Source organism: Schistocerca gregaria, chromosome 8 (genome assembly GCF_023897955.1).
Source record: "Schistocerca gregaria isolate iqSchGreg1 chromosome 8, iqSchGreg1.2, whole genome shotgun sequence".
NCBI lineage: Eukaryota > Metazoa > Arthropoda > Insecta > Orthoptera > Acrididae > Schistocerca > Schistocerca gregaria.
The window spans coordinates 281332097-281359498 of NC_064927.1; the positions used below are offsets into that span (position 1 = coordinate 281332097).

General features: G+C 41.8%; 1 protein-coding gene across 1 annotated transcript in view; it reads left to right on the forward strand.

Annotated features, from left to right (window-relative positions):
* Window positions 1-27402, forward strand: part of LOC126285316 (uncharacterized protein CG3556-like) — a 597333-nt gene that overhangs the window by 385002 nt on the left and 184929 nt on the right. The window contains exon 3 of the mRNA XM_049984616.1: window positions 9553-9645. Coding sequence (XP_049840573.1) covers window positions 9564-9645 — 82 coding nt within the window. The 5' untranslated portion in view covers window positions 9553-9563. The remainder of the gene's footprint in view (window positions 1-9552; window positions 9646-27402) is intronic.

Below are 27402 nucleotides of genomic sequence, written 5' to 3' on the forward strand. Positions count from 1 at the left end.
GACGTTTTAATTGACTCCTTTTTTGCTAGTGACACTAGTCCATTCTACATGTACCTGCAAACTTGCATCGTTTTATCACACGTAGTTCAGGAGATATGACGCCACAAACGTTGAGATACATGAAAAGAAACTGCAATGCTAAATTCCCTAGAGATAAAAGATGAAATATTTCTATAAGTATGTGTGAAATGTATGTGACAAGTGCGAACCGTAGGTAAAACTCTCCTCCTAAACTTGCTGGTCGATTTCAATCAAATTTGACACAAATGTTTCTTACTATCTGGAAAGAAAAACTGTGGGTGTGAGTACGCCTATTGGTCAAGGGATGACAGCTTGGTAATGGAGAGAGGAGCTGGATATAGATAGAGAGGGTGAAGGAGGAGATGGACAGAGAGTAACGGGGGGGGGGGGGGGAGGAGGTGGCCAGGGAGAGGGAGAAGAGGAGGTGGACTAATAGAATACTGGAATAAATGACGGATGGTAGGCAGCTAGTGCAGTATGTAAATATAGGTTTATTGTGATCTTTAACTGACAAAAACATGACAGTCTTCATTATTTATTGGTACGTAACTCATAGAGATACAGCGTCGACATCGAATGTACATTACGGAAGTGTTGTAGGAGCGTTACTGTCCACGATATACAGGGTGGAGAAAGACAACCAGTTAATAACGTCAGAGAAAAGTAGCAGCCGTTGAATCTAGCAAAATTTTCCATCAAATCGTAAAGCTTGAATATATACAGTACCTCAATACCATTAATTTGTTAAGAAACTGCACTGCAGAAAGAGAGTTACATGTGAGATGAAATGCCATTGACAATGAAATCTAAAAACCAATTTTATTTCTCTTTGAGAGTATGAATAAATATTAAATTTAATCTAATAAATACAATAGGTCGTGCCAGAGCAGCAGCTTAGACGAAAATACAACAATCGACACGCCCAAACAGACTCGCTTAGCGGGCAAACTTCCACGAACTCTTCACCGATTGACATTGTAATCTGTTTTCACCCAGACGAACAGTGAGCTGGACTTATGAAACAAACGGCAGTACGTTCTCGCTATTTCAGTTAATTACCAAGATACAAGGATCAAATTAAAAAAAAAAAATTAAATTTGCTGGACCTAACAGACTTCCCGATTAACGGAGCGGAGTCGTGTAAAAAAGTTTCTTGAGCGTATCTTACCAGACTTCCTACAAGATGTTCCGCTGTTGATTCGCCATCTTAAGTAGTTTCTACATGACAGCGCACTTCGTATTTGATGTTACGAATCACAGTTAGGTGCAGCGAGAACAAGAAGAGATCAGTAACGGAGGTCCTCTTCGAAGAGGACCAGACATGACACCAGAGGACTATTTCTTCTCGGAACATGAGAAGAAGAGACTATTTTACGAATCTCTGGTCTATATTCAGATGGAGTTTGTTGCTAAAATCACAGCCGAGGAAGTAGTAACAGTGGACGGTGCGTTGTTCTACACTTTGCCATGGTTGTGGTGTTGGCATTTTTAACAATACATTCAAGGTACTAGTACTGCCTTTTTCACGTACTGTACTGTCTATTAACAGAATACATCGAGAACACTCTGATAAACACGTATATGTTTCGTCTGAGGGTGGCTGCAATGCTTCATGTTTCCTGTTTTACATTTTTCCTGTTCGTATACATTATAGACTTATCCGTTATTACAGAATTATAGGAGGAAATTCTTCAAAATAAATGAACTTAACGTAATACTAATATCTGAGAGTCAAACAGTTTTGAAATGAAATAACTTTTATATTGAATCTCCTTTTAGAACTGTTATTCACTCTCAGGTATTATTACTGGTTACGAAAACGTTGTTGACGCTTCTCTTCTGAAAGAAAATGAAAATTCTTATTCAAACCTAATTATGTCTGAGGAGGTGGTCTGTAATCTTCTTACTGTGATGTTTGGCAGGCGGACACATCGATCGACTCCCAATTAAACGGTAGTTCTTATCTGGCGAGCTCCACTTCATCTGAAAAAAAACCTCATCTCTCTTCGATAGCTTAGCATTTTGTTCTAGATGCTTTCCTGCAAGTTCTGAAAAATCTATCAGAAAATAGAAATGTTAGAGGAATTGATTTCAGTAACATGTCGATTAAAAGATTCTTCTGATTTAAAATGTTTCGTAAGTGAGGTGTATTTCTGCAGGAGGATCGCAAAGTTTATTAAACCGAAAACGAACTGAACCCATCACTTTCTACTGTAGCAAAGCACACCTCTCACCTCGAGTGAGAAAGTTTAGTTCAGTCTAGTAACATATATCCTGCTGCTGCTCACAATCTCCATTAGCGACATCTTTGCACACTAGAAGTTTACTTCATCGTAAATTTCACGGATTCGCTTTTTGCACTAACAAGCAGACCGTTCGAAATAAAGTTTCTTACCCCTGAATTAATTTCTTGGCAAATATCATAGCAGTTGTTAATCCTATGGAGGCCAATCACAGACAGATAAACTAGCATACTCATTTCTTCTCCGTACAAACACTCATTGCTAACCGATTTACTCTCTGGGAAAAGTTGCTACACAAAGTTGTTGATGTACTGTCATGTTTAAAAGTATCTGAACGACATGAATTGCGTTCGGCATGGTTTGCATGCACCCTATACGACGTATCTTTCTAGCGGGTCCTCTAATTTCTTTCGGAACAGTCGTCTGACTATATAAAATGGTTATCACACATTACCACGACAGAACACAGCTCTGTATGATAATCAGTCCAAATGTAAATCACCACGATACTGTAAATATACGTTGTTAGATAAGACACAGTCCTCAACGCTTGTAGACCCACGTGTATTACAGTGTCACATCAAAAATATTATAATAGGACAAATCTCAAGAATTATTTAGTTTCCTTACTTCCTAATTAACGTCCTTGTGCGTGAGATAAACTAATTAAGGAATAAACAACAAAATAATTACCTTAGGAAGAGTAAATGTTTTGAAACTAACGTTAGTACATGAGACAACTAATTCCTCTAATTGTGTCACACAAATCATTCAGCAACACTTTGTCATAATATATTTATTTGTGAATATGCGAATTAGCATGAATGACTGGACTCCCAAGGTTGTATGATAATTCGAAGTATTCTTGCTCCCTAAAATGTTATCGAAACCGTCATTCGAAAGGCGAGTGGTTTTGTATAAACTGGCTAATGAAATAACCAGTGACAACTAGAAACGTCGCAGTTAACAGCGTCAAGCAGTGAGTGGGATCGTGCACATCAACGGCGTATCAGTAGAAATTACCCTGTGTCCGCTATGACACATGGATATAAAGGATAACAATTATTGAACTACATGTAAAAAAAACGTTAATTAATTACAAATTACGGCGTGCACACACTTTATTGAACATGTCACTACAGATTTGGGATATAGGTTACGACGTGTTCAATATGCCTGCCAGAGCCAGTTACAGCCTGAAATTACTTGAAAATTTTTGTGACGGGCCAGACACTCGCCTTTCATGGAGACCTTGGGGAATTTGTAACGCTGGGGGATAACGATAGAACTGTATTGCTATGAAATGGTAACACTTCACGAAATTGACGATCTAAATTCATATCCCACCTCAGCGCGCATATTTTCACCATGTCAAGTTGAAATACAGTAACTAATAAATGTCTTTTGACATTACATGACTTGTTCCTTAATTTAATTTAAATTTGAAGAGTAAGAAAGCTAACTGCTGACAGTTTCAGATTGCCATGACTTGTCTGCTCTCCTCTAGTCAGCAGCGAAGTGACGACACGTTTGGTGCGAACTAGGAAAGACAGTGCAACACTACGTCCTTCATTTGGCGTTTCCAGGGCGATGAGAGTCTGTCTGAGCCTGTTAAAAATGGTCAGCTGAAGTGAGAACCGAACTCGAGCCTTACGCGTGTAGAAGTACCATCAGTCCAGCAGACCACCGAACTCCACATATGGCTAGGTTATGATTTTGTCGTAACAAAGGATGCACCACACAGGATGAGAATCCTGACTGTATGGATATATTGTGAACTGACAAGGAATGAGAAGGCTCTCTGCAGAATCGGCGGAGAGACGAAGACGTAGAAGTCACTGACAAGAAGAAGGGACAGGTTGGTAGGACAGGTGTTCCAACATGAGGCAATAAATTCCATGGAACTACATGGAGCTGTAAAGGGTAGAATCTGTAGAGGAAGACAGAGATTGGAGTAATATGTACAACAAATAGAGAAAGTAGGCTGCAGTCAGAAGACGTGATTCAAAATGTACACATACAAAATTTTATCATCACCTGACAGCCTAGAGTTAGAAGAAAAATTTCAATAAATTTGTGGTTACATTTTACTTCAACAAACGAAGAAAGAAAAGAATGAGAGAACTGAAACTTTGGTTGGCTGTCTTACATTTTACAACTTTTTTTTTTTTTTTTTTTTTTTTTTTTTTTTAATGCTGAGTAGATTAAAAATTTCGTATAAGCTCGTTGCAAGAGCAATCTCTCATTGGTCCATTATACTAAGGGGAGTTGGAAAATAAGTTTCCCCTGTCGACTGTGGGCAGAGTTGTGTGACATGGACGAAAGATGACACTGTAGGTGAACGCGCACGTGCAAGACACCGATAGACCATTGGGTACAGGTCGAAAGTGATCAAGCAGATGGCGCTGTCGCCGTGCTTGCGCAAAGCGGAAGCCAGCTGCTCAGTCTTTTCCCGCAACTATGAAGAGAAGGTTCGTTCTAGAGTCGTGGTCAAGGGCGGTAGTAAGAGGTGTTATCAGCTATGAATTGGCACTTGGAGTTTCAGGCACCGAAATTCATAACCGCCTTCTTGAGGTGTATGGGTCAGGTGTTATGTCGAGGCAAATGTTGCGGAGATGGTGCCAGCTATTCAGTGATGGACGTCAGAAGGTGCAGGACAAACAGAGACCTGGACGGACGCTCACGGCCACTACAGATGCAAATGTCAGGAAGGTGGATGACATGATTAAAGCGAACCGGCGTGTCACCATCGATGGAGTAGCGGCAGAACTTGGAATCGGACATGAGCGATCTCACAAGATCATCCACGACATTCTTCGATACAGGAAGGTGTCAGCACGATGTGTGCCCCGACGACTGACCCCGACACACATGGAACAACGCATGGCGTTCAGCCTGGAACAGCTCGTGCGTTACCATGAACCTGGCACTGACCTTCTGTTTTGAATTGTGACGGGGGATGAAACGTGGGTCCACCATTACACGCCCGAATCGAAGACCGCGTCCATGGAGTGGAAACATCCGTCATCACCTGTCCGAAAGAAGTTCAAAAGCACTCCGTCTGCAGGTAAATTGCTACTCACCGTTTATGGGACGCCATAGGAGTTTTACTGGTGCACGTTCTGGAGGATGCAACCATCAATGCTTCGCGGTACTGTGCCACTCTGTCGAAATTGAAAGAGCTGATTCGGAAAAAGCTGCCTGGCCTTCTCAGATCTGGTGTTCTGCTGTTGGATAACAATGCGAGACCATACATGGCGACGGCAAAAGCATATTGCAACTCTTGGTTGTGAGTGCCTACACCTCCCGCCTTACAGTCCAGATCTCGCACCAAGTGACTTCCATCTGTTTCCTGCTTTGAAGAAGACGTTTCTTCCGTATGCAACACCCTGATTGTTTCCTGGAAGGCATTTTGACGTTTATAAAGCGGTATGACAAATGTCTCAACGTACTTGGAAATTATGTAGAAAAATAAAGATGTGCCTTATCTTTAACGTCTCATTCTCTTTCTTTCCTTTCACACACAACTCTGACCACAGTCGACAGGGGAAACTTATTTTTCAGCTCCACCTCGCATAAAGCGCCTCGTTCTGAGCGTCATTGGTTCCATGCCTTAAAGATTAAGCGGGTTCGTGATTAATACACTGTGTACGTACACCGATGGGCCGAAACAATATGACCACTGCCCACAGCGAGACTGAATACTTTCGCATAGTGTTGCCGTCACGTGATGCTGTAAGGAAGGAATATAGCAGGAACAGGTAGTGATCATAGCGAAGATACGGACCGCAAATGCGGAAATCTACTGATAGAAGCGACTTTGACAAATGAGATTGCAGTGGTCCTGAACCTGGGAAAGAGAATGTCTGAAATGACGGAGATGTTTGGCAGTTCACGTGTTACTGTAGTGAGCACCTGCAGAAAGCGACTGAAGGACAATGATATAACGAGTAGGCGACATGGTATTGGCCGTCCACGTGTGATCACAAGGCGTTGAGATCGGAGGACTGCTCGCTGTATAAAGTACGATGGGCTGCTGCCTGCGACAAAACTGACAATGCTTTTAATGTATTCGCAGTTGCGTGTAATGAGAACCATCAGCTGTATAATGGAATGACAATGAAAATTTGTGCAGGACCGGGACTCCAACCCGGATTTCGTGCTTATCGCTAGCGGTCTCCTTACCATTTGGCTATCCCTGCAAGACTCACTGCCAGACCCAAAATCCATATATCGTCAACCTTGTGTCTACGACTCGTACTCTTACATCCAATATGTATATTCCCGTACAGGTCAGACGCTGTACTTGAAAGTCGCTTGCTCGATACCGGCAGATACATACGATCTTGCAGTGCCTGTGTTATTCTGATTACGACGCATAACATGCTGCAGCAAGCACGTGTCTTTCGGAACACACAGTTCAACGGCAATTGTTGAACGTGGTGCTCCTTAGCACCTGTGTTGACCAAACGACATCGTCCATTGCGACTGCAGTGGACACAGCATCACTGAGCTTTTACCGTGGATCAATACACACTCGTGGCCTAGTCAAATGAATCGCATCTCTTGTTACACCAGGTCGCTGGTTTTGTCCTTAGATGCCGTCATCCAGGCAAATGGCTGCTTGAAACATGCCAGAGATGCAAGCCAGTGAGAGCAGAATTATGGCATGGGGTACGTTGACTTGGGCTTAGATGAGACCAATGGCAGTAATCGAAAGTGTGCACTACGTGATTTTTGAGGACCAACTTCGTCGCTTCTTGCTTGATTTCTTGCCCTACGGAGAGGACTCTTCCAGCAGTATAACATGTCACAAGGGCAGAATAGTGCTGCAGTGGTGTGAGGAGCATGTCAGTGAACTCACGTTGATGTCTTGGCCAGCTAATGCCCCCGATCTGTATCCGTCGGAAGACACTTCGAGCGTCAGGCTCTTAATTTACGGCAACAGCTTTTTCTGAGCCCTGACATGGTGTCGCGCACTATAGCATTATTTTTTAATGGTTCATTTAAATTATTATAATTTTTTGCTTTAAAATTTTCGCATGTTGGGACAATAATTTCTGTATATGTAAAGTTAAGTATACGATACTGGGGATTTAAATTCTTGCCATTGTATGAGAGTAATGTATGTAAAATACTATGTAAACTGTTTACGACATTAACTAATTTTCTGATGACATTTTGTATTTAAAAATATTTGTGTGTATAAATTTTTCATGTTGACGAAAATTTGACAATTTAAGAAATGGTCACGCTTAGGAACAGTGTAAGAAATAGGTGTTATGCAAAAACCAGTGTACTTTTGTTTGAAACGAAAGTGGCTCTGGGGAGTGGAAGAGGTGGCAAGGACGAACTGGCGCGCTACCTAGAGCTAGTGCGGAAAGTAAGTCACACAGTCTATAGACAGCAGTGATGGACGCAACACCTTTGTGGATCAGGAGAAGCTTTGCCTGTAAATTTGCACAAAAATGCCTCGGATGAAGACTGCAAACAGCTAACGGCATAGCTACGAGTTGTTGGGCTACTGTATATAAAATTATACGACGCCAAGAAGAGAAATTGAGCCCATACAGCAAGATACTTTGGGTAGTGTAGCCGTCACAATTGTTCGCCGGACCCAAGCCTACAGCCACCATATAAATTTTTTTTCTATTTTTACTTTTGTACAGCGTGTTTTAATTGTCATTCTTGAACTTTAGAGAAACTGGCTCACCCTGTTATTTCATCCCAATCATAGACTTTACAGGGTTCCTTCCTGGTGTTTGATTAATCTGAGTATCCTGATTTACAGACTTATGAAGTCCCAACTTAATGTAAAGAGGCACCTTTAAAATTGTTTTTATGTAAACAATAAAAACGTTTTCTTAAATATTGCAAACTATTATAGTAAAAGTTTTCTTATGTAAACTTCAATTAGAGTGAAGCCAAGTTACTATAATTTGTTAAATGACTATACAGAATTAGTTCAAAGAGTAATAGCTTTTGAAAGTAAATTCCAGTAAGAAAGAGTTTTTATTGAAGTGAAATGCTCACTTTAGAAAGTGTGTGCTTTAGTATCTAGGTATTTTAGTTTTTAAGTTTGGTGATTATGGCAAGTGGTTTCCTAAAGGTCCGTCCTGGACATTCTTTTTAGCTTCATTGAAGCTACCTACTGGGCTTTTTCTCTTTTAAAAACGTAATGTATAAGGGTGTAGTCCAACATTGTTTAAGTGGAGTAATATTTACTTGAAGAACCAAATTAAACAGTAGCAAGAAAGTAGGCAAAATTCATACTTCTGCTTTTCCAATATTTCACAGTTTCATTGTCTGATAGGCTGGCGGCCATTAGTACATGTTTTAAACCAGTAAATTAACTTGGTACTGAGTTGTCCTAGCTCCAGTATAATATTATTCATACTGCGTTTCTTTCAAACCGCTGGTTAAGATCTTAGGAAAAGAAGTGAATAGCCTGATATACTTACCCAATAGACACAGCACACGGTCAAATCCTGTAAAAAGAGTGACTCTATTGATTAGCTTTTCCTATTAACGGGACTACCCTTCCATAGCGTACTTTATTTGGAAACTAAACTAAATTTTAGTACGAGGGCTATACGTGGCTTTTCTTGTGACAGGATTATTTGTTCTGTTGGGGTATACTGTACGTGGCAACGTAGATACAGGGATTTCTGTTATTTAGGTAAAAGCATACTGAATTACAATAGTAGTGGTAGGGTTATAATTCCTCTGGAAACTTTTCGAACCCATGCGAAGGAGAATCGCTGCTGTTCTATGTTTGGAAAGTGGACCAACACACTCTTAAACGAATGATTATAATGTTTTGACTTATCAGTAAAACTGCTTGTGTCGATTAAAAGAAACTATGCAGCGGTTTGCTGTCTGAGCTCAGATCAGTTTTGAAATTCCAGCTTGGCATTCCTGATTCAGGTTTCCTGGGGATTTTTCTGAACAAATTATTACGAACGCCGGCACGATTCCTTTGACAGGATATTGGCACCGGTACCTTTCCCATTATTGCCACATCCGAAGTTGTGCGCTGGTAAACTAGTTTTTCTCGCTAATGCTTTTTATGTCGTGATACGTTTCATACAGAAGTTGGGAGGAAGGAGTATTCAGTGCTTGGCGAATCCATCAGCGTCTGTAGGAAGACGTAAATCACAGTAACACTAGTGCCATACCACCACTTCGTCCATCCTCCGTGCTCAAAGCAACCAGCTGTGTTACGTGTGTGTCACAGAGGGCAGGATGCGGAATCTGACAATGTTGGTTCTTCCCGGTTGTGTTTCAGCTGCGGCTGTGATGACGTCGACTGTGAGGTGGTGCCTGCTGGCGGCAGCGGCGCTGCTCGTCGCAACCCCAGAGGTCGCCGCTCAGAACCCGGGTGAGTCGCTGCAACGCCGCAATACAGTTCGGTCCCTGCTCCATCGTCGACTGCATTCAGATTTTTTCTTGTAATTGGTCTTCTGACTGGTTGGTTACAGCCCGCCATGAATTCCTGTCGCGTGCCAACCTAGTAGCACTTGCAACCTACCTCTTCACTACCTCTTTATTTGCTGGATGTATCCCAATCTCTGTCTTCCTCTACAGCTCCCTCTTGTTTCATGATGTCTTAGCAGATGTCCTATCATCCTGTTTCTTATTCTTGTCAGTGTCTTCCAAATATTCTTTTCCGATTCTACGCAGAACCTCCTCATTTCTTATCAGTCCACCGAATTTTAAACATTCGTCTGTAGCACCATATCTCAAATACTTCGATTCTCTTCTGTTCCCTGTTTTCCGATAGTACATGTTTCATTACCATACTTCTCATAAATTTCTTCCTCAAATTTAGGCCTATGTTTGATACTAATAGACTTCTCTTGGCCAGAAATGCTCTTTTTGCCAGTGCTAGTCTGCTTTTTATGGCCTCCTTGCTCCGTCCGCCATTGGTTATTTTGTTGCCTAGGTAGTAGAATTCCTTAACTTCATCTACTTCTTGACCATCGATCCTAATGTTAAGTTTCTCGGTGTTCTGATTTCTGCTACGTCTCATTACTTTCGTCTTTTTGTTTATTTGCTCTAAATGCATATTTTGTACTCATTAGACTGTTCATTCCCTTCAGCAGGTCCTGTAATTCTTCTTCTCTTTCACTCAGGATAGCAATGTCACCAGCGAACCGTATCATTGATATCTTTTCACCTTGAATTTTAATCCCACTCTTGAACCTCTACTTTGTTTTCATCATTGCTTCTTCGATATACGGATTGAACAGTAGGGGTGAAAGACTACATCCTTGTCTTACACTATTTTTAATCCGATTAATTCGTTCTTGGTCGTCCACACTTATTATTCTCTCTTGGCTCTTGTTCATACTGTATATTTTCCATCTCATATCGCGCTCTTTAAACGCACTGTATGACTGATTTCTTGCTGCGAACTAAGATAAAGTAGAATACGAACAGTATACTTACTCGCCGGCCGGAGTGGCCGAGCGGTTCTAGGCGCTACAGTCTGGAACCGCGCAACCGCTACGGTCGCAGGTTCGTATTCTGTCTCGGGCATGGATGTGTGTGATGTCCTTAGCTTCTTTAGGTTTAAGTAGTTGTAAGTTCTAGGAGACTGATGACCTCAGATGTTAAGTCCCATAGTGCTCAGAGCCATTTCAACCATATTTTTATACTTACTGCACTTTTAAATTAAGCAGTTCACACAAAGATTCGTAATCAGGAACAACTGTCCGTAGAACATTGTATGATTAAACCAACTGTTTTATTTGAAGCAAAGGAAATAGGAAATTATTTACGCCACCCAATATTAAGGTTCCAGCAAAAATCAAGCAGAACGTGAACAACTTATTCAGAATGCAACTCAAAGACTGTAATATGTACAAGAAGTTGTAATCAGGTATACATTGTTATGGAACCGGCTTTTGTGTCGTCTCATTGTAACTGATTTTTAGCTCTTGAGTTGTGATAAGGCACCAATATTGATAACGGCTACACTGTCGAAACACCAATATCGCCTTTTACAAATATATAATTTTACAGTCAAAAGAGGGCAAGACATCATTTACCAAATTTTACTTAATATTATTCACATTTTGTTCACGCACTTTGCTCCAACATTACGAGACCTACTCACAAAGTATAAATGAGAAATATTGTCTTCTAAATAGCGTATTTCGTGTAACACAGATTGTCGCGCCATATTTTCTCGTATTCGGAGTTCACTGCCATGCTACTAGGAGCGTTGCTGTCGCTCTCGGCTTCCGTGTCGGAAAATGAGCCTTGTGCTTTTAATATTTTGGTGTGCCTGCATCGATTGCTCTCCTAGGACCGCACTCATAGGACATTCAACACACCGGCCGCTAGGTTACAGCTCTTGACTATGAATCTGGACCTCTATGGATTTTATTCCCGGCCAGCTTTATTCTCTTTGTGCCTCGTTAGTATTATGTGTATTCGACTTTCTATTCAGCTCAATAAATTGTGCTAAAAACTGCAGACTACATAGGTATATATCAAGGGTTCGACTTGATATATATTAAATAAGTTAAGTAAAATATGCTGTTCCTAAATTTTGGTACCTACGTTTGTTGCTTTCGCAGCCAACGTTATTATAATATGTTTTTCATATTCTAATATTTTTGTAGCTGCCGCTTTTTCCATGTTCACCGTCTCAGGGCGAACTGGTCAAAGGATATTATAGCAGGGATCTCACTGGCTTGCGCTTCTTGTGTCCACAGTTTCTCACAGAACTAAATGTGTTCGCACTTCCAGACTCGTCAAATAGTTACAAAGACACGAGATCTCAACGGATGACTCCTCGGCCATCGGCAAATGGCAACTGGCAACTGGCAACTGGATGCCATGTGGTAGCTGCCTGAGTAGTTGTAGTACATCTGTGATTCTGGATGTAACGTCAACGGTGCTTAGTCTATCGCTGATAATGCAGTGTTTCCGAGCAGCATCTGTTGCGCGCACTTTAACCTCGCTACGGCGGGGCATGCTGTGTTCAACATCACCACCATCGTCTTCATTGGTGATCTTACGATGTAGTCTGACCCCTTTAGATTCTTCAGTTACAATTTTCTTTAGATGTATATCGTCACGAGGCTATATCACCCATAGAATGTTCTCCTATTATGACATTTCCAGTACGGGGCGATGTGGCGCAGTGGTTAGCACATCGGCTTCGCATTCGGGAGGACGACGGTTCAGACCCTTGTCCGACCCTCCTGATTTAGATTTTCCGTCATTGTCCTGAGTCGCTCCAGACAAATGCCGGGATGGGCCCCGTGAAAGGGCACGGCCGACTTCATTCCCCATCCTACCCTAATCTGCTGGGACCGATGACTTCGCTGTTTTTTCCACCCCCTAATCAACCAGTCAACCATTTCTAATGCTTTCGACACTACAATTATTTATTTAATTTTCAACGCCTTCCTCTTACAATAGGTTTAAAATGCAACCGTTTTCTTCCTTTCCAATCTCTTTACATTCCACGTATCACTACGATGCAATGCTGTGCTCCAGGCGCACACTTTCTGAATCTTCTTCCTTAACCACAGCAGCTCTATTGCCTCGAGTGTCTTGCGTGATCATTTTTGTTTCATAATAGAATTATTTATCTCTCTATTCTAATTTTCATGCTTAAAAGGTTGTCTTTCACCCTCCTACTATTATTAATCAATCTCATCTTCGCACTTTCTTTTATCCTTAACACAAGATCAGTAACAAGTATGTAGCCCTCACCAAAACGGTTCTCTCGTTAATTACCTTTAACCAGAAGAATTGTGAATCTTTTCTAATGGTGTATGATCTTATTGCATTCTTTTCTTATCCGAAATTTGCTTTATTGTGCCTTTAACCCAAAACGTGATGATAACCTGATCACCTGGGCACAGAAGCAGCTACCATGTTTTAATCTGTGAATGAAGTTTCGGGAGTCATCCACATGGGTCCTATTCAAGAAAATTGAGATCACCATGAATTCAGCCACTTCTTGAAGTGTTGAATATAAAACAACACAGTCCGTATAATTTTTCACTAACTTTAAAAATGTTATTACAATGCTTTAGTAATCCACCTCACACAGCTGAATGACACATACTGAAACATACTCGATACACACCACAATAGCAAAGACAAAATATCGTTGACATTAGCGTAAACTCACTGCCAGTCCGTGAACTTTTAACTTTGCCACAGGCACAACAGAAAAAAAGGCAAATGACTTTGCGCATTGATTTTTACTTCGCATGCGACTTGACGCTTCCCACCAAAAATAAGAGCAATTGAACTGTGGCTCAGAGCCGATGACATTGCACACAAAGAAACTATCTATTTCGTCTGCTGCGATAATCACGGTGACTGTTTTCTAAAATGCAAACAGGATTCGTTTTTATTAGTTAGTTTGTAAAGCGTTACATGATGCCGAGTAAAAACGTCTGAAGTCTTGTGGGCCTACTGCAGACGATTACAAGAAGAAGAAGAAGAAGAAGAAGAAGAAGAAGAAGAAGATCTTGCATTGGAATAATGAAGGTACTTAGTTTTTGTAGTTCGAATTTTTTGGAGAATCCATTATTTACACATTACGCAATCGCTGACTTAGTTGCCATTGCTTGTAAGAATCATTCATTCGTAATATCCATAGCCGCAGTTTCATGTGAAATACTGCAAAATTTATGTTCCGCCGTATAATGGCCACACGGACGAAATTGGAAGAGTGGCTTTTGTGAAAAAAATGGTTTTACGCTCAAAGGTGGCCATGAACTCTGTTAAAAAAATTTTAATGACTGTAGTCCCCAGCCACTTAAAGCTAATGATGTGCAGTATGTTCCACATTTCAAGATATTATTGGTTGGAAATCTTCCTGTTTCCACCTGTGACATCTTGGACGTTCGGATAGCAGTTTACTAGAATCGAACTCGAGTGATGAAATCCACTCACATAAAAAGTCTGAATTAAATACAATGTTTCAGAAGATGAAAACGTCAAAAATAAAAGTTTCTTGTGCTGACTATTATTTGCTGCAGCTATGTAAACTGAAGAGCAAAAGAAACTGGTACACCTGCCTAATATCGTGTAGGGACCCCCTTCGAGCACGCAGAACACGACTTGCATGTAATCGAATAATGTCTGAAGTAGTGCTGGAGGGAATGGACACCATAAATCCGTAAGAGTACAGGGGGGGGGGGGGGGCGGCTGTAGATCTCTTATCTCTTCTGAACAGCACGTTGCAATGCATCCCTGACATGCTGAATAATGTTAATGTCTTGGGAGCTTGGTGTCAGCGTAAGTCTTTAAACTAAGAGTGGTGTTCCTGGAGCCATTCTGTAGCAATTCTGGACGTGTTGGGTGTCGCATTGTCCTGCTGGAATCTCCCAAATCCGTCGGAATGCGCAATGGACATGATGCTTACGTTCGCGTCACCTGTCAAAGTCGTATCTGGACGTATCATGGGTCCCATATCATTCCAACTGCACACGCCCCAAACCGTTACAGAACCTCCACCAGCTTGAACAGCCCCGGCTGACATGCAGGGTCCATGGATTTACTCCATACCCGTACTCGTCCATCCGCTCGATACAATTTGAAACGAGACTCGTACGAGCAGGAAATATGTTTCCAGTCATCAAAAATCCAATGTCGATGCCCCAGGAGAGGTTTAAAGCTTTGTGTCGTGCAGTCATCAGTCATCAAGGGTACACGTATGGGCGTTCTGCTCCGAAAGTCCACATCGATGATGTTTCGTTGAATGGTTCGCACGTTGACAGTTGTTGGTCTCCCAGCATTGAAATCTGCCGCAATTTGCGGAAGGATTGCGCTTGTGACTTGCTGAACGATTCTCTTCAGTGGTCGTTGGCCATGTTCTTGCAGGATCTTCTCCCGGCCGCAGAAATGTCAGAGATTTGATGTTTTAGCAGATTCCTGATATTCACGGTACACTCGTGAAATGGTCGTAGGGGAAAATCCCCACTTCATCACTACCTCGGAGAAGCTGTGTCCCATCTACTATGCCACAACGTTCAAAATCACTTAAAGCTTGATAGACTGCCATTGTAGCAGTAGTAACCGATCTAACGACTGCGCTAGACACAAGCTGTCTTACATAGGCGTTGTCGACCGCAGCGCCATATTCTCCCTGTTTACATATATTTGTATTTCAATATGCATGCCTATACTAGTTCCTTTGGCGCTTCAGTGTACAAATTGTAGCGATTATGGAAGTAACGCCTTTTGCATGCAGCAGATGGATGTTTGTTTACAAACGCTGAGACACTCAGTTACGTAAAAACACACAAACAGACAGACAGAAAACAAGTAATAGTAAAAACATCGGGAAGTTGGCTTTTCATTTCACTCCGTCTTCAGGCCACAAGTGGCCCATCGGGACCATCCGACCGCCGTGTCATCCTCATGTGAGGATGCGGATAGGAGGGGCGTTTAGTCAGCACACCTCTCTGCCGGTCGTTATGATAGTATTTTTGACCGAAGCCGCCACGATTCGGTAGAGTAGCTCCTCAATTGGCATCACGGGGCTGAGTGCACTCCGGAAAATGGTAACAGCGCATGGCGGCCTGGACGGTCACCCATCTAAGTGCCGACCACGCCCGACAGCGCTTAACTTCGGAATCTCACAGGAACCGGTGTATCCACTGCGGCAAGTTAGTGTTGCAAGTTAGCGTTTTATACAGAAACAAATCACTACTCACTGAAAATGGCAGTTGAATTAACGTTATGTTACGAAATTACAGTGATTCTACAAGCAAAAAGGGCGATTTTCTACAGATTTTCGACGTGGGGAAAACTACATATTTTCCACATGGAGAAAACCGCATGAGCTTCAAGTAGTGAATTAGACGTTTTATTATTACAACCTTTTCATTTTACAATAAAATATTTACATGGACTGTTTTAAAACGAAAAACCCAAAACAAAAAGATCATATAATATTCCAAGACATCCACTGAGGACGCCTTGACAGAAAGGCCAAATGCCTCTAAGTCGTAAAAATTAATATGCAGCATGCAAAAAGACGTTATCTTGCTAACTGCCTAAAAATTATTTTATTTATCTTATAAAACATCATCTTTCATTACCTAAGCTATATATTCCCCCATTTTCCGTCGTAGTTCGTTATTTAACAAATGTTTAAACTCCTCTCGAAGCTTACGTTGGTGATTGGAAGCCAGTTGTATCCCGCCGGTTCTCTTTGTTTACAGCTTATGAATTTGCGGCAGTCTGACAAGGCTGGCGCACTATAACAATGAGTACACGCTTGTTACAATATAAATTCGAACGTGTTGCTTAATACGAAAACTTTGCTGTGTACTTTACCAGTATTAAACTTCCTCAAAATTTTAAGTAGAAAATGTTGTTTTGAAGGGATAAAACCACAGAACATTTTATTTATTTATTGATTTTGGGAGAGTAACACACTTCCTAGAGCCAACTATGCTCGTATTTTCACATTGAAGTCTTCCGTTATTATATTGTTTTCCCGAATTAATGTCGCATCATAACATTCCACAGCCTTCTTTTCCTATTACATGAAAATATGTCACGCCAACGGAAGCTACTGACTTAGAACGACGATATTGTTCGTCCACTGAATACGGTAATTAAGCGCTGCTTGAGCGAGTAAACAGAATTATTTCTCACTTTACCCTTGACGTAAAACTTCTAGACTCATAACCCATCACCTTAAATGATTATGAAACGACCCAACTACGACAGTCCGTTCGGTGCAAAACCCGAAAATGACTTCCAACTAGAAAAACTTGCGCATTGTTGGACTCTGGCAAAAAACATACGCGCTCAGCTGCGAAAGCTCCACAGAAACGGTGAAGCGCATAGGATACGATTTACTACGTCATACTATCCGTAGTAGTACACTCTAAACAGTGACACCCCTATAGACACAAAGCTTTGGTATACCCTTTGAATAGATGGTCTCTGTGTGTGTCAACGCAGTGCAGTTCACTTACCACAGTGACATAACTGTCAGTCATATTTCATATGGCAGATGTTAGAAATTTGAGATTACTGAATGCTGTCAGGCATGTTCATCCCGTTGTTGAGGGGGTTGTCATTTAGAATGTGTACAGACAGAAAAATCTTATTGTCGCTACACACACATCGTTTGTGGGAAAAGTGAAAAGCGATTCAAGAATTAGAGAAGCACTGGTGTGCCAGGAAAGTAATTGGATCCTTTGGAGGGCTGAAGGGAACAGCTGCTCGAAACCACTTTATCACTCATGGGCACGAGCCATTTCCGAGAAGTCGAAACGGCCTCTCATCAAAGTTTGTCGCAGAAAGAAAAATATTGCAGCAGTTCTACAATTTATTTTAGTCTTCCAGCAAGTGATCGGAACAGCGTCGAAATGATCTGCTCGTTAATGAGGCCCAAACTCGCGAAAACTCTGCCGAAAGAAAAACACGGCTGCTCTCGGTCGCACGCGAAGCCAACTTTGCCGCTCGAAGTTTTTCTACGCCTTCGAAAAGTAAAAGTTCCGCAGAAAAAATAAGGCAGGCGTCCGGACTGGAGAGCCCTCCTTCGCGCAAACTAATGATGCCTGGCGCCTCGCTCGGCGATGTTCAAGACCAGTTACAGGCAGCCGGGCACAACGCACGGAATGTCAACTAGCGACTCGGGGCAGCTCTTAGGTGGATTTTCGCCGTGTCAGATAGGCACTTATTAGCCGGCGTTTTAAGATATGTCTGTATTTAGTATTTAGGCATCTTAGTCGTGCCCTCTCCAGTAGATTCTTAAACGAAAAACTTCCCTGTATATATTTATGACACCTGATAGTCAAGAGAAGGCACGATTAGGTTACGATTGTGGACAGGGCCATAGTCAGTTACTATTGGTTGCCTTTTACAGATACATACAATTTATTTTAAACTAGTAATTCCAGACTCAGCAATATATGAAATACCACACGTTATTGGGCTCTGAGCCCTATGGGAGTTAACTGCTAAGGTCATCAATCCCCTAGAACATAGAACTACTTAAACCTACCTAACCTAAGGACATCACACACATCCATGCCCGAGGCAACCACACGTTATTAATGAAGGTATAAACAACTGTGCAAATAAGTGTTTTCACTGAACTACAATTTAGCAAATCACCATTAAATACACATACAACAGATAATGTTTTAGAAACAAGCCACTGTGATCTGGGCAGAAGTCCTTACACGCCAGGAATAGCAATAAATTAAGAATTGTTTAAAACTCGCTGCAACTTACAAATTACAGGTATTGAAATATTAAAGGCAAGTCGCCACAAACACAGCAGAAGGCATCAGACGCCAGGAATGGTAGTAAATAAGATTTTAAAGGCTTACTGCGTAAATACAAATACCAAATTAGAATTTTAAGGCAAATTACCGCAATCACTGCTGAAGGCCTTACACCCCTGGAACGGCAATATATAAAAAAATTTGAAACCTGCTGTGAAACAGCAAATACAATAGCAAAGGTTAATTAAAAATAACAAGCAAATGATCACCAAACGAGTGAAATAAGATGATAGTAAACTTCGTAACACAAGATGATACTCCTGGAATCGACCTCTGAGAATAACTGACAACAAACAATTTCGCGAGCGATGAGATTGGCAGCCAAGAGTTGCATTCACTTCACAAGAAGGTAACTCAGACTACTGCCAGTCTAACGAATGACTAATGGTAATCTTGCTGAAGCTGCCTGACATCCGATAAACCAAATACAACGATGGAACAATACGCCAAAGCCGGAACCGGTGGTGTGCACTAAGTCCCCAGAATACTGTGTTTAGAGCGCCCGGAACGAGAAAGGAACCACTACCAGCAGAGTAGAAAGCACTCCACCCGCCGCTCTTCGCCTCAGCGACACTACGAGCAGCAACACGAAACCAAGTCACTGGAGAGTCGCGAGGTGTCATAGTGGTGGAGGTTTCCCTACTTGGATTGAAATGCACTCACCTTAAGGCTTGCTGGACCCGGTTTACGACGAGGTCGTGCACCCTCGTGACCACAGCCCTTCCACCCGGCAGTCCATGCGTGCCGCCAGCGGTCCCGGCGTGTTCCGGCACTGCGCGGACCTGGCTCCTCTATGTCTACGTCTACACTTACACTCCGCAAGCCACCCAACGGTGTGTGGCGGAGGGCACTTTCCGTGCCACTGTCATTACCTCCCTTTTCTGTTCCAGTTGCGTATGATTCGCGGGAAGAACGACTGTCTGAAAGCCTCCGTGAGCGCTCGAATCTCTCTAATTTTACATTCGTGATCTCCTCGGGAGGTATAAGTAGGGGGAAGCAGTATATTCGATACCTCATGCAGAAACGCACCCTCTCGAAACCTGGCGAGGAAGCTACACCGCGATGCAGAGCGCCTCTCTTGCAGAGTCTGACATTCGAGTTTGCTACACATCTCAGTAACGCTACCATGATTACCAAATAACCCTGTGACGAAACGCGCCGCTCTTCTTTGGATCTTCTCTATCTCCTCCGTCAAACCGATCTGGTACGGATCCCACACTGATGAGCAATACTCAAGTATAGGTCGAACGAGTGTTTTGTAAGCCACCTCCTTTGTTGATGGACCACATTTTCTAAGGACTCTCCCAACGAATCTCAACCTGGTACCCGCCCTACCAACAACTAATTTTATATGATCATTCCACTTCAAATCGTTCCGCACGCATACTCCCAGATATTTTACAGAAGTGACTGCTACCAGTGTTTGTTCCGCTATCATATAATCATACAATAAAGGATCCTTCTTTCTATGTATTCGCAATACATTACATTTGTCTATGTTAAGGGTCAGTTGCCACTCCCTGCACCAAGCGCCTATCCGCTGCAGATCTTCCTGCATTTTGCTGCAATTTTCTAATGCTGCAACTTCTCTGTATACTACAGCATCATCCGCGAAAAGCCGCATGGAACTTCTGACACTATCTACTAGGTCATTTATTTATAATGTGAAAAGCAATGGTCCCATAACACTCCCCTGTGGCACGCCAGAGGTTACTTTAACGTCTGTAGACGTCTCTCCATTGAGAACAACATGCTGTGTTCCCTTTTGCTAAAAACTCTAAACCCAGCCACACAACTGGTCTGATATTCCGTAGGCTCTTACTTTGCTTATCAGGCGACAGTGCGGAACTGTATCGAACGCCTTCCGGAAGTCAAGAAAAACAGCATCTACCTGGGAGCCTGTATCTAACATTTTCTGGGTCTCATGAACAAATAAAGCGAGTTGGGTCTCACACGGTCGCTGCTTCCGGAATTCATGTTGATTCCTACAGAGTAGATTCTGGGTTTCCAAAAACGACATGATACTCGAGCAAAAAACATGTTCTAAAATTCTACAACAGATCGATGTCAGATATATAGGCCTATAGTTTTGCGCATCTGCTCGACGACCCTTCTTGAAGACTGGGACTACCTGTGCTCTTTTCCAATCATTTGGAACCTTCCGTTCCTCTAGAGACTTGCGGTACACGGCTGTTAGAAGGGGGGGCAAGTTCTTTCGTTTACTCTGTGTAAAATCGAATTGGTATCCCATCAGGTCCAGTGGACTTTCCTCTGTTGAGTGTTTCCACTTGCTTTTCTATTCCTCGGACACACATTATTTTTTTCGTTTGAGCGAGGATTTAGAGAAGGAACTGCAGTGCGGTCTTCCTCTGTGAAACAGCTTTGGAAAAAGGTGTTTAGTATTTCAGCTTTACGCGTGTTATCCTCTGTTTCAATGCCATCATCATCCCGGAGTGTCTGGATATGCTGTTTCGAGCCACTTACCCAATCAAACTGGCCCACTCACGCGACCCGGAAAAACAAAGACGTCGCCCCAAAGATAGAGTAACAGTTACTATATACCGATAACCGCCGCTGCTGCCACTAGCGGACAGGCAATTCTTGCGAAACAGAGTGGCGCTAGTTAACATGAGAAGAAGACAAACAACCACCACCATTCCAACTAAACGATACTCTCTGGCCTCCAACAGAGGGGCGAAACCTAAAAACAGCACCAGCTCGAGCAGCAGCACGGCTCAATTTATACTTCCTTTCTTGTGCCCAAGGTTTCATTTGATGTTCGAGATGATGGGGATGGTCAAAAAACAAACAAAAATTTTGCAAAATGCTTGTTTACTATCATTCAGTGCAAAAAAGAGGCATTCGTGGATGTTGCCATCATGCTTGTTACTGGAACGGGAAATGCCCAGCGTCATCTGAACGTGTTGCTCCCGTTACTCTGCTAGTGACTGCCGTAACTCACTGAGACCGTACAGTATACCCAGAACTCGAATGAGGCAGCTTCTTTTATGTTTGTGTCTTGTAACGTCACTGTTATGCCGACAACCAAGCCCTATGTCAGAATTACGAAGTGTCTTATTGATCAAATAACCATTTGTACATTTTCATACTGTGTAAACTGAAGATGGGAGGAAGTAAAGGAAATGGGAGGACTTATTGCTGTCAGCTTCATCGGAACTTTCTGTAGGATCAGCGGCGACGCATTTTCACTCGATGGCGCCGATTCAGCACAAAGTCCGGATGCAACTGACATCATAATTCCTTCCCTGGGAACTGACATTGGTTCAAAAAAAAAAAAAAATGGCTCTGAGCACTATGGGACTTAACATCTATGGTCATCAGTTCCCTAGAACTTAGAACTACTTAAACCTAACTAACCCAAGGACAGCACACAACACCCAGCCAACACGAGGCAGAGAAAATCCCTGACCCGCCGGGAATCGAACCCGGGAACCCGGGCGTGGGAAGCGAGAAAGCTACCGCACGACCACGAGATGCGGGCGAAGTGACCTTGCGAAAAAGATTGAATAACCAACGAAAGGGTAACGTTCTACTAGTCGGGCCGTGGAATGTCAGAAGCTTGAACGTGTTGGGGAAAGAAGAAAATATGAAAAGGGAAATGCAAAGGCTCAATGTAGATATAGTAGGGGTCAGTGAAGTGAAAAGATAATAAGGTAAGGATTTTTGGTCGGATGAGTATAGAGTAATATCAACAGCAGCAGCAAATGGAACAACGGGGGTGGGATTCATTATAACTAGCAAGGTAGGGCAGAGAGTGAGTTACTGTGAGCAGTTCAGTGATAGGGTTCTTCTGATCAGAATCGACAGCAAAAGTAAAACCGACAACAGGTAATACGTGCTGACGTCGCTATCTGAAGATGAAAAGATAGAGAAAGTATAAGAGGATATTGAAAAGGTAATACAGTACGTAAAAGGAGATGAAAATCTAATATTCATGGGGGACTGGAATGTCGTTGTAGAGGAAAGAGGAGAAGATTAGGTTACAAGAGCATATGCAGTTGGGACAAGAAATGACACAGGAAAAAGGCTAATTGAGCATTAAATCTAGTATAAATCATCAGTTAATGTTCAAACATCGTCAAATTGTTATCTGTATTCAGTTCTAAACTAAACTAACGGCTCACTTGTTTTATATGATGCACAGAGCATAAACCATGTAACACTTTCGCTGGAGAGTGGTATGCACGCCCAGCCCGCTCACTCATGGAGATTTTACTTAGTAACATAGAAAAAATTAGTGACACTGCAGCTTATCATATGAATCCTTCAGCAGAGCGACATCCTTTGTGCTTGTATAACAACCCTACACATATTTCCTGTTTATGTTTGCAGATTTGGCAGTTGCTGTAGCTTGCGTTGACTCCAGCAAGTCTTTGTTTCTGATTCAGTTTTCCATTCACTTAGTGAATGTCTACTGCAGTTTAGTATCTGGAGTGAAGACGAGCACTTGCTTCATAGCTTCCAATCCTAATCATGACCCAGATATCAGTTTCGTCTCATACGTGCAGGTGCAATTAAGCCTAGACTCCCACATAATCACTGGGAGTATTATCAAACTACTAACAGAAATTAAGGATAGGGAAGATTACAAAACTACATAAATAAGAGTCATAGACTTCCCCCTATGAACCATGGACCTTGCCGTTGGTGGGGAGGCTTGCGTGCCTCAACGATACAGATGGCCGAACAGTAGGTGCAACCACAACGGAGGGGTATCTGTTGAGAGGCCAGACAAACGTGTGGTTCCTGAAGAGGGGCAGCAGCCTTTTCAGTTGTTACAGGGGCAACAGTCTGGATGATTGACTGATCTGGCCTTGTAACACTAACCAAAATGCCTTGCTGTGCTAGTACTGCGAACGGCTGAAATCAGGGGGGAAACTACAGCCATAATTTTTCCCGAGGGCATGCAGCTTTACTGTATGGTTAAATGATGATGGCGTACTCTTGGGTAAAATATTCCCGAGGCAAAATACTCCCCCAATCTGGTCTCCGGGCGGGGACTACTCAAGAGGACGTCGTTATCAGGAGAAAGAAAACTGGCATTCTACGGATCGGAGCGTGGAATGTCAGATCCCTTAATCGGGCAGGTAGGTTAGAAAATTTAACACGGGAAATGGATAGGTTAAAGTTAGATATAGTGGGTATTAGTGAAGTTCGGTGGCAGGAGGAACAAGACTTTTAGTCAGGTGAATACAGGGTCATAAACACAAAATCAAATAAAGGTAATGCAGGAGCTGGTTTAATAATGAATAAAAACATAGGAGTGCAGGTAAGCTACTACAAACAACATAGTGAACGCATTATTGTGGCTAAGATAGACACGAAGCCCATGCCTACTACAGAAGTACAATTTTATATACCAACTAGCTCTGCAGATGATGCAGAAATTGATGAAATGTATGATGAGATAAAAGATATTATTCAGGTAGTGAAGGGAGACGAAAATTAAATAGTCATGTGTGACTGGAATTCGAGAGTAGGAAAAGGGAGAGAAGGAAACATAGTAGGTCAATATGGATTGGGGTTAAGAAATGAAAGAGGAAGCCGCCTGGTAGAATTTTGCACAGAGCATAACTTGGTTCAAGAATCATAAAAGAAGATTGTATACATATAAGAATAATGGAGATACTAGTAGGTATCAGATAGATTATATAATGGTAAGATAGAGATTTAGGAACCAGGTTTCAAATTGTAAGACATTTCCAGGGTCAGATGTGGACTCTGACCACAACCTATTGGTTATGAACTGTAGATTAAAACTGAAGAAACTGCAAAAAGGTGGAAATTTAAGGATATGGGACCTGGATAAACTGCCTAATCCAGGGGTTATACAGAGTTTCAGGCAGAGCAAAAGGGAACAATTGACAGGAATAAGGGAACGAAATACAGTAGAAGAAGAATGGGTAACTCTGAGGGATGAAGTAGTGACGCCAGCACAGGATTAAGTAGGTAAAAAGACGAGGGCTAGTAGAAATGTTTGGGTAACAAAAGAAATACTAAATTTAATTGATGAAAGGAGAAAATATAAAAATGCAGTTAATGAAGCAAACAAAATGGAATACAAACGTCTCAAAAATGAGATCGACAGGAAGTGCAAAATAGCTAAGCAGGGATGGCTAGAGGACAAATTTAAGGATGTAGAGGCTTATCTCACAAGGGGTAATACAGATACTACCTACAGGAAAATTAAAGAGACCTTTGGAGAAAGGAGAACCACCTGCATGAATATCAAGAGCTTTGATGGAAACCTAGTTATAAGCAAATAAGGAAAAGCAGAAAGGTGGAAGTTGTATATAGAGGGTCTATACAGAGGCGATGTTCTTGAGGACAATATTATTTAAATGGAAGAGGAGGTAGATGAAGATGAAATGGGAGATACGATACTAAGTCAAGAGTTTGACAGAGCACTGAAAGACCTGAGTCGAAACGAGGCCCCGGGAGTAGACAACATTCCATTGGAACTACTGACGGCCTTGGGAGAGCCAGTCCTGACAAAACTCTACCATCTGGTGAGCAAGATGTATGAGACAGGCGAAATACCCTCAGACTTCGAGAAGAATATAATAATTCCAATCCCAAATAAGGCAGGTATTGACAGATGTGAAAATTACCGAACTATCAGTTTAATAAGTCACAGCTGCAAAATTCTAACGCGAATTCTTTACAGACGAATGGAAAAACTGGTAGAAGCCGACCTCGGGGAAGATCAGTTTTGGATTCCGTACAAATGTTGGAACACGTGAGGCAATACTGACCTTACGACTTATCTTAGAAGAAAGATTAGGGAAAGGCAAACCTACGTTTCTAGCATTTGTAGACTTAGAGAAAGCTTTTGACAATGTTGACTGGAATACTCTATTTGAAATTCTGAAGGTGGCAGTGGTAAAACACAGGGAGCGAAAGGCTATTTACAATTTGTACAGAAACCAGATGGCAGTTATAAGAGTCGAGGGACATGAAAGGGAAGCAGTTGTTGGGAAGCGAGTGAGACAGGGTTGTAGTCTCTCCCCGATGTTATTCAATCTGTATATTGAGCAAGCAGTAAAGGAAACAAAAGAAAAATTTGGTGTAGGTATTAAAATCAATGGAGAAGAAATAAAAACTTTGAGGTTTGCCGATGACATTGTAATTCAGTCAGAGACAGAAAAGGACTTGGAAGAGCAGTTGAACGGAATGGACAGTGTCTTGAAAGGAGGATATAAGATGAACATCAACAAAAGCAAAACGAGAATAATGGAATGTAGTCGAATTAAGTTGGATGATGCTGCGGGAATTAGATTAAAGTAGTAAAGGAGTTTTGCTATTTGGCGAGCAAAATAACTGATGATGGTCGAAGTAGAGAGGATATGAAATGTAGACTGACAATGGCAAGGAAAGCGTCTCTGAAGAAGAGAAATTTGTTAACATCGAGTATAGATTTAAATGTCAGGATGTCGTTTCTGAAAGTATTCATATCGAGTGGAGCCATGTATGGAAGTGAAACATGGGTGATAAATAGTTTGGACAAGAAGAGAATAGAAGCTTTCGAAATGTGGTGCTACAGAAGAATGCTGAAGATTAGATGGGGACATCACATAAATAATGAGGAGGTATTGAATAGATCTGGGGAGAAGAGGAGTTCGTGACACAACTTGACAAGAAAAAGGAACCGGTTGCTAGGACATGTTCTGAGGCATCAAGAGATCACAAATTTAGCATTAGAGGGTAGCGTGGAGGGTAAATATCGTAGAGGGAGACCAAGAGATGAATACACTAAGCAGATTCAGAATTATGTAGGTTGCAGTAAGTACTGGGAGATGAAGAAGCTTGCACAGGATAGAGTAGCATGGAAAGCTACATCAAACCAATCTCAGGACTAAAGACCACAACAACAACAACAGACTCAAAGAAACTGGTATAGTAAATAAATGAATAAAACTCTCGTATGTACGTAAAAGACACTAAATTATTGTGGTAGAAATGAAATGAGAGGCAAAGGATGTGGATTATAGACTTTTCCAAAGCAATTCATGCTCAGTTTCGAGAGCCAAAGTCGACTGTTACGTCCAGTTCACACAAAGAAAGAGGATGTTACTTCTGATGACAGATCCTCGCGTCTAATGAAATTACAAATCGAATGTACTCAAATACAGTGCAATTATACAACATGATTTAGATGCCCCTACAGCTGTCGCTTTATGCAACCGGCAATGTTAAATCTGGCATTCATACATGCAGATTATTAGTCGTGTAGAAAAAGAGAGCAGGATGTTTTTGTAGGAAATGTAATGCAGTTCAATTTTATACTGTGATACGTTTTCGATGAAGGTCGCGGTTTTCGAGTTATTAAAAAAAAAGTGATCTTCAAACGGACATTCACCCTACACACATCTCTCACCAGTCAATACTTCTCGTGCGCTGTTTATGGTACTCCCTCCTCCCAGCGTACAAATATTTGCGACAGCGTGGACTATTCCCGCTGTTCGACCTCTTCTGTTCTCTGTTGACTGGTTGTTACGCCACCACATAGTCAGCTACTTCGTTAACATTATTAATTTAAAAGTGCTTGCGAGAGTAATAAACGAAAATTAATTATGTTGCCAATTCGATCCAGACTTAAGCGTTACAACCACAGTAGTTTCGTAGTCAGAAGTCCTGAATTATACAACGATGTAATTGTTTATTTTATATTGTTAAAATTCATAAAATTGTTTATTTATGGAAACCTGAATTTCACAGTTTTTAAGTACTCGATTAAACCGGTGATATAATAAGGCTAGTCATCGTAAACCAAAAAAGGTCGAACGTGGGAAAACAATTCGTGCAGTTGCTACTTTTTGTACAGT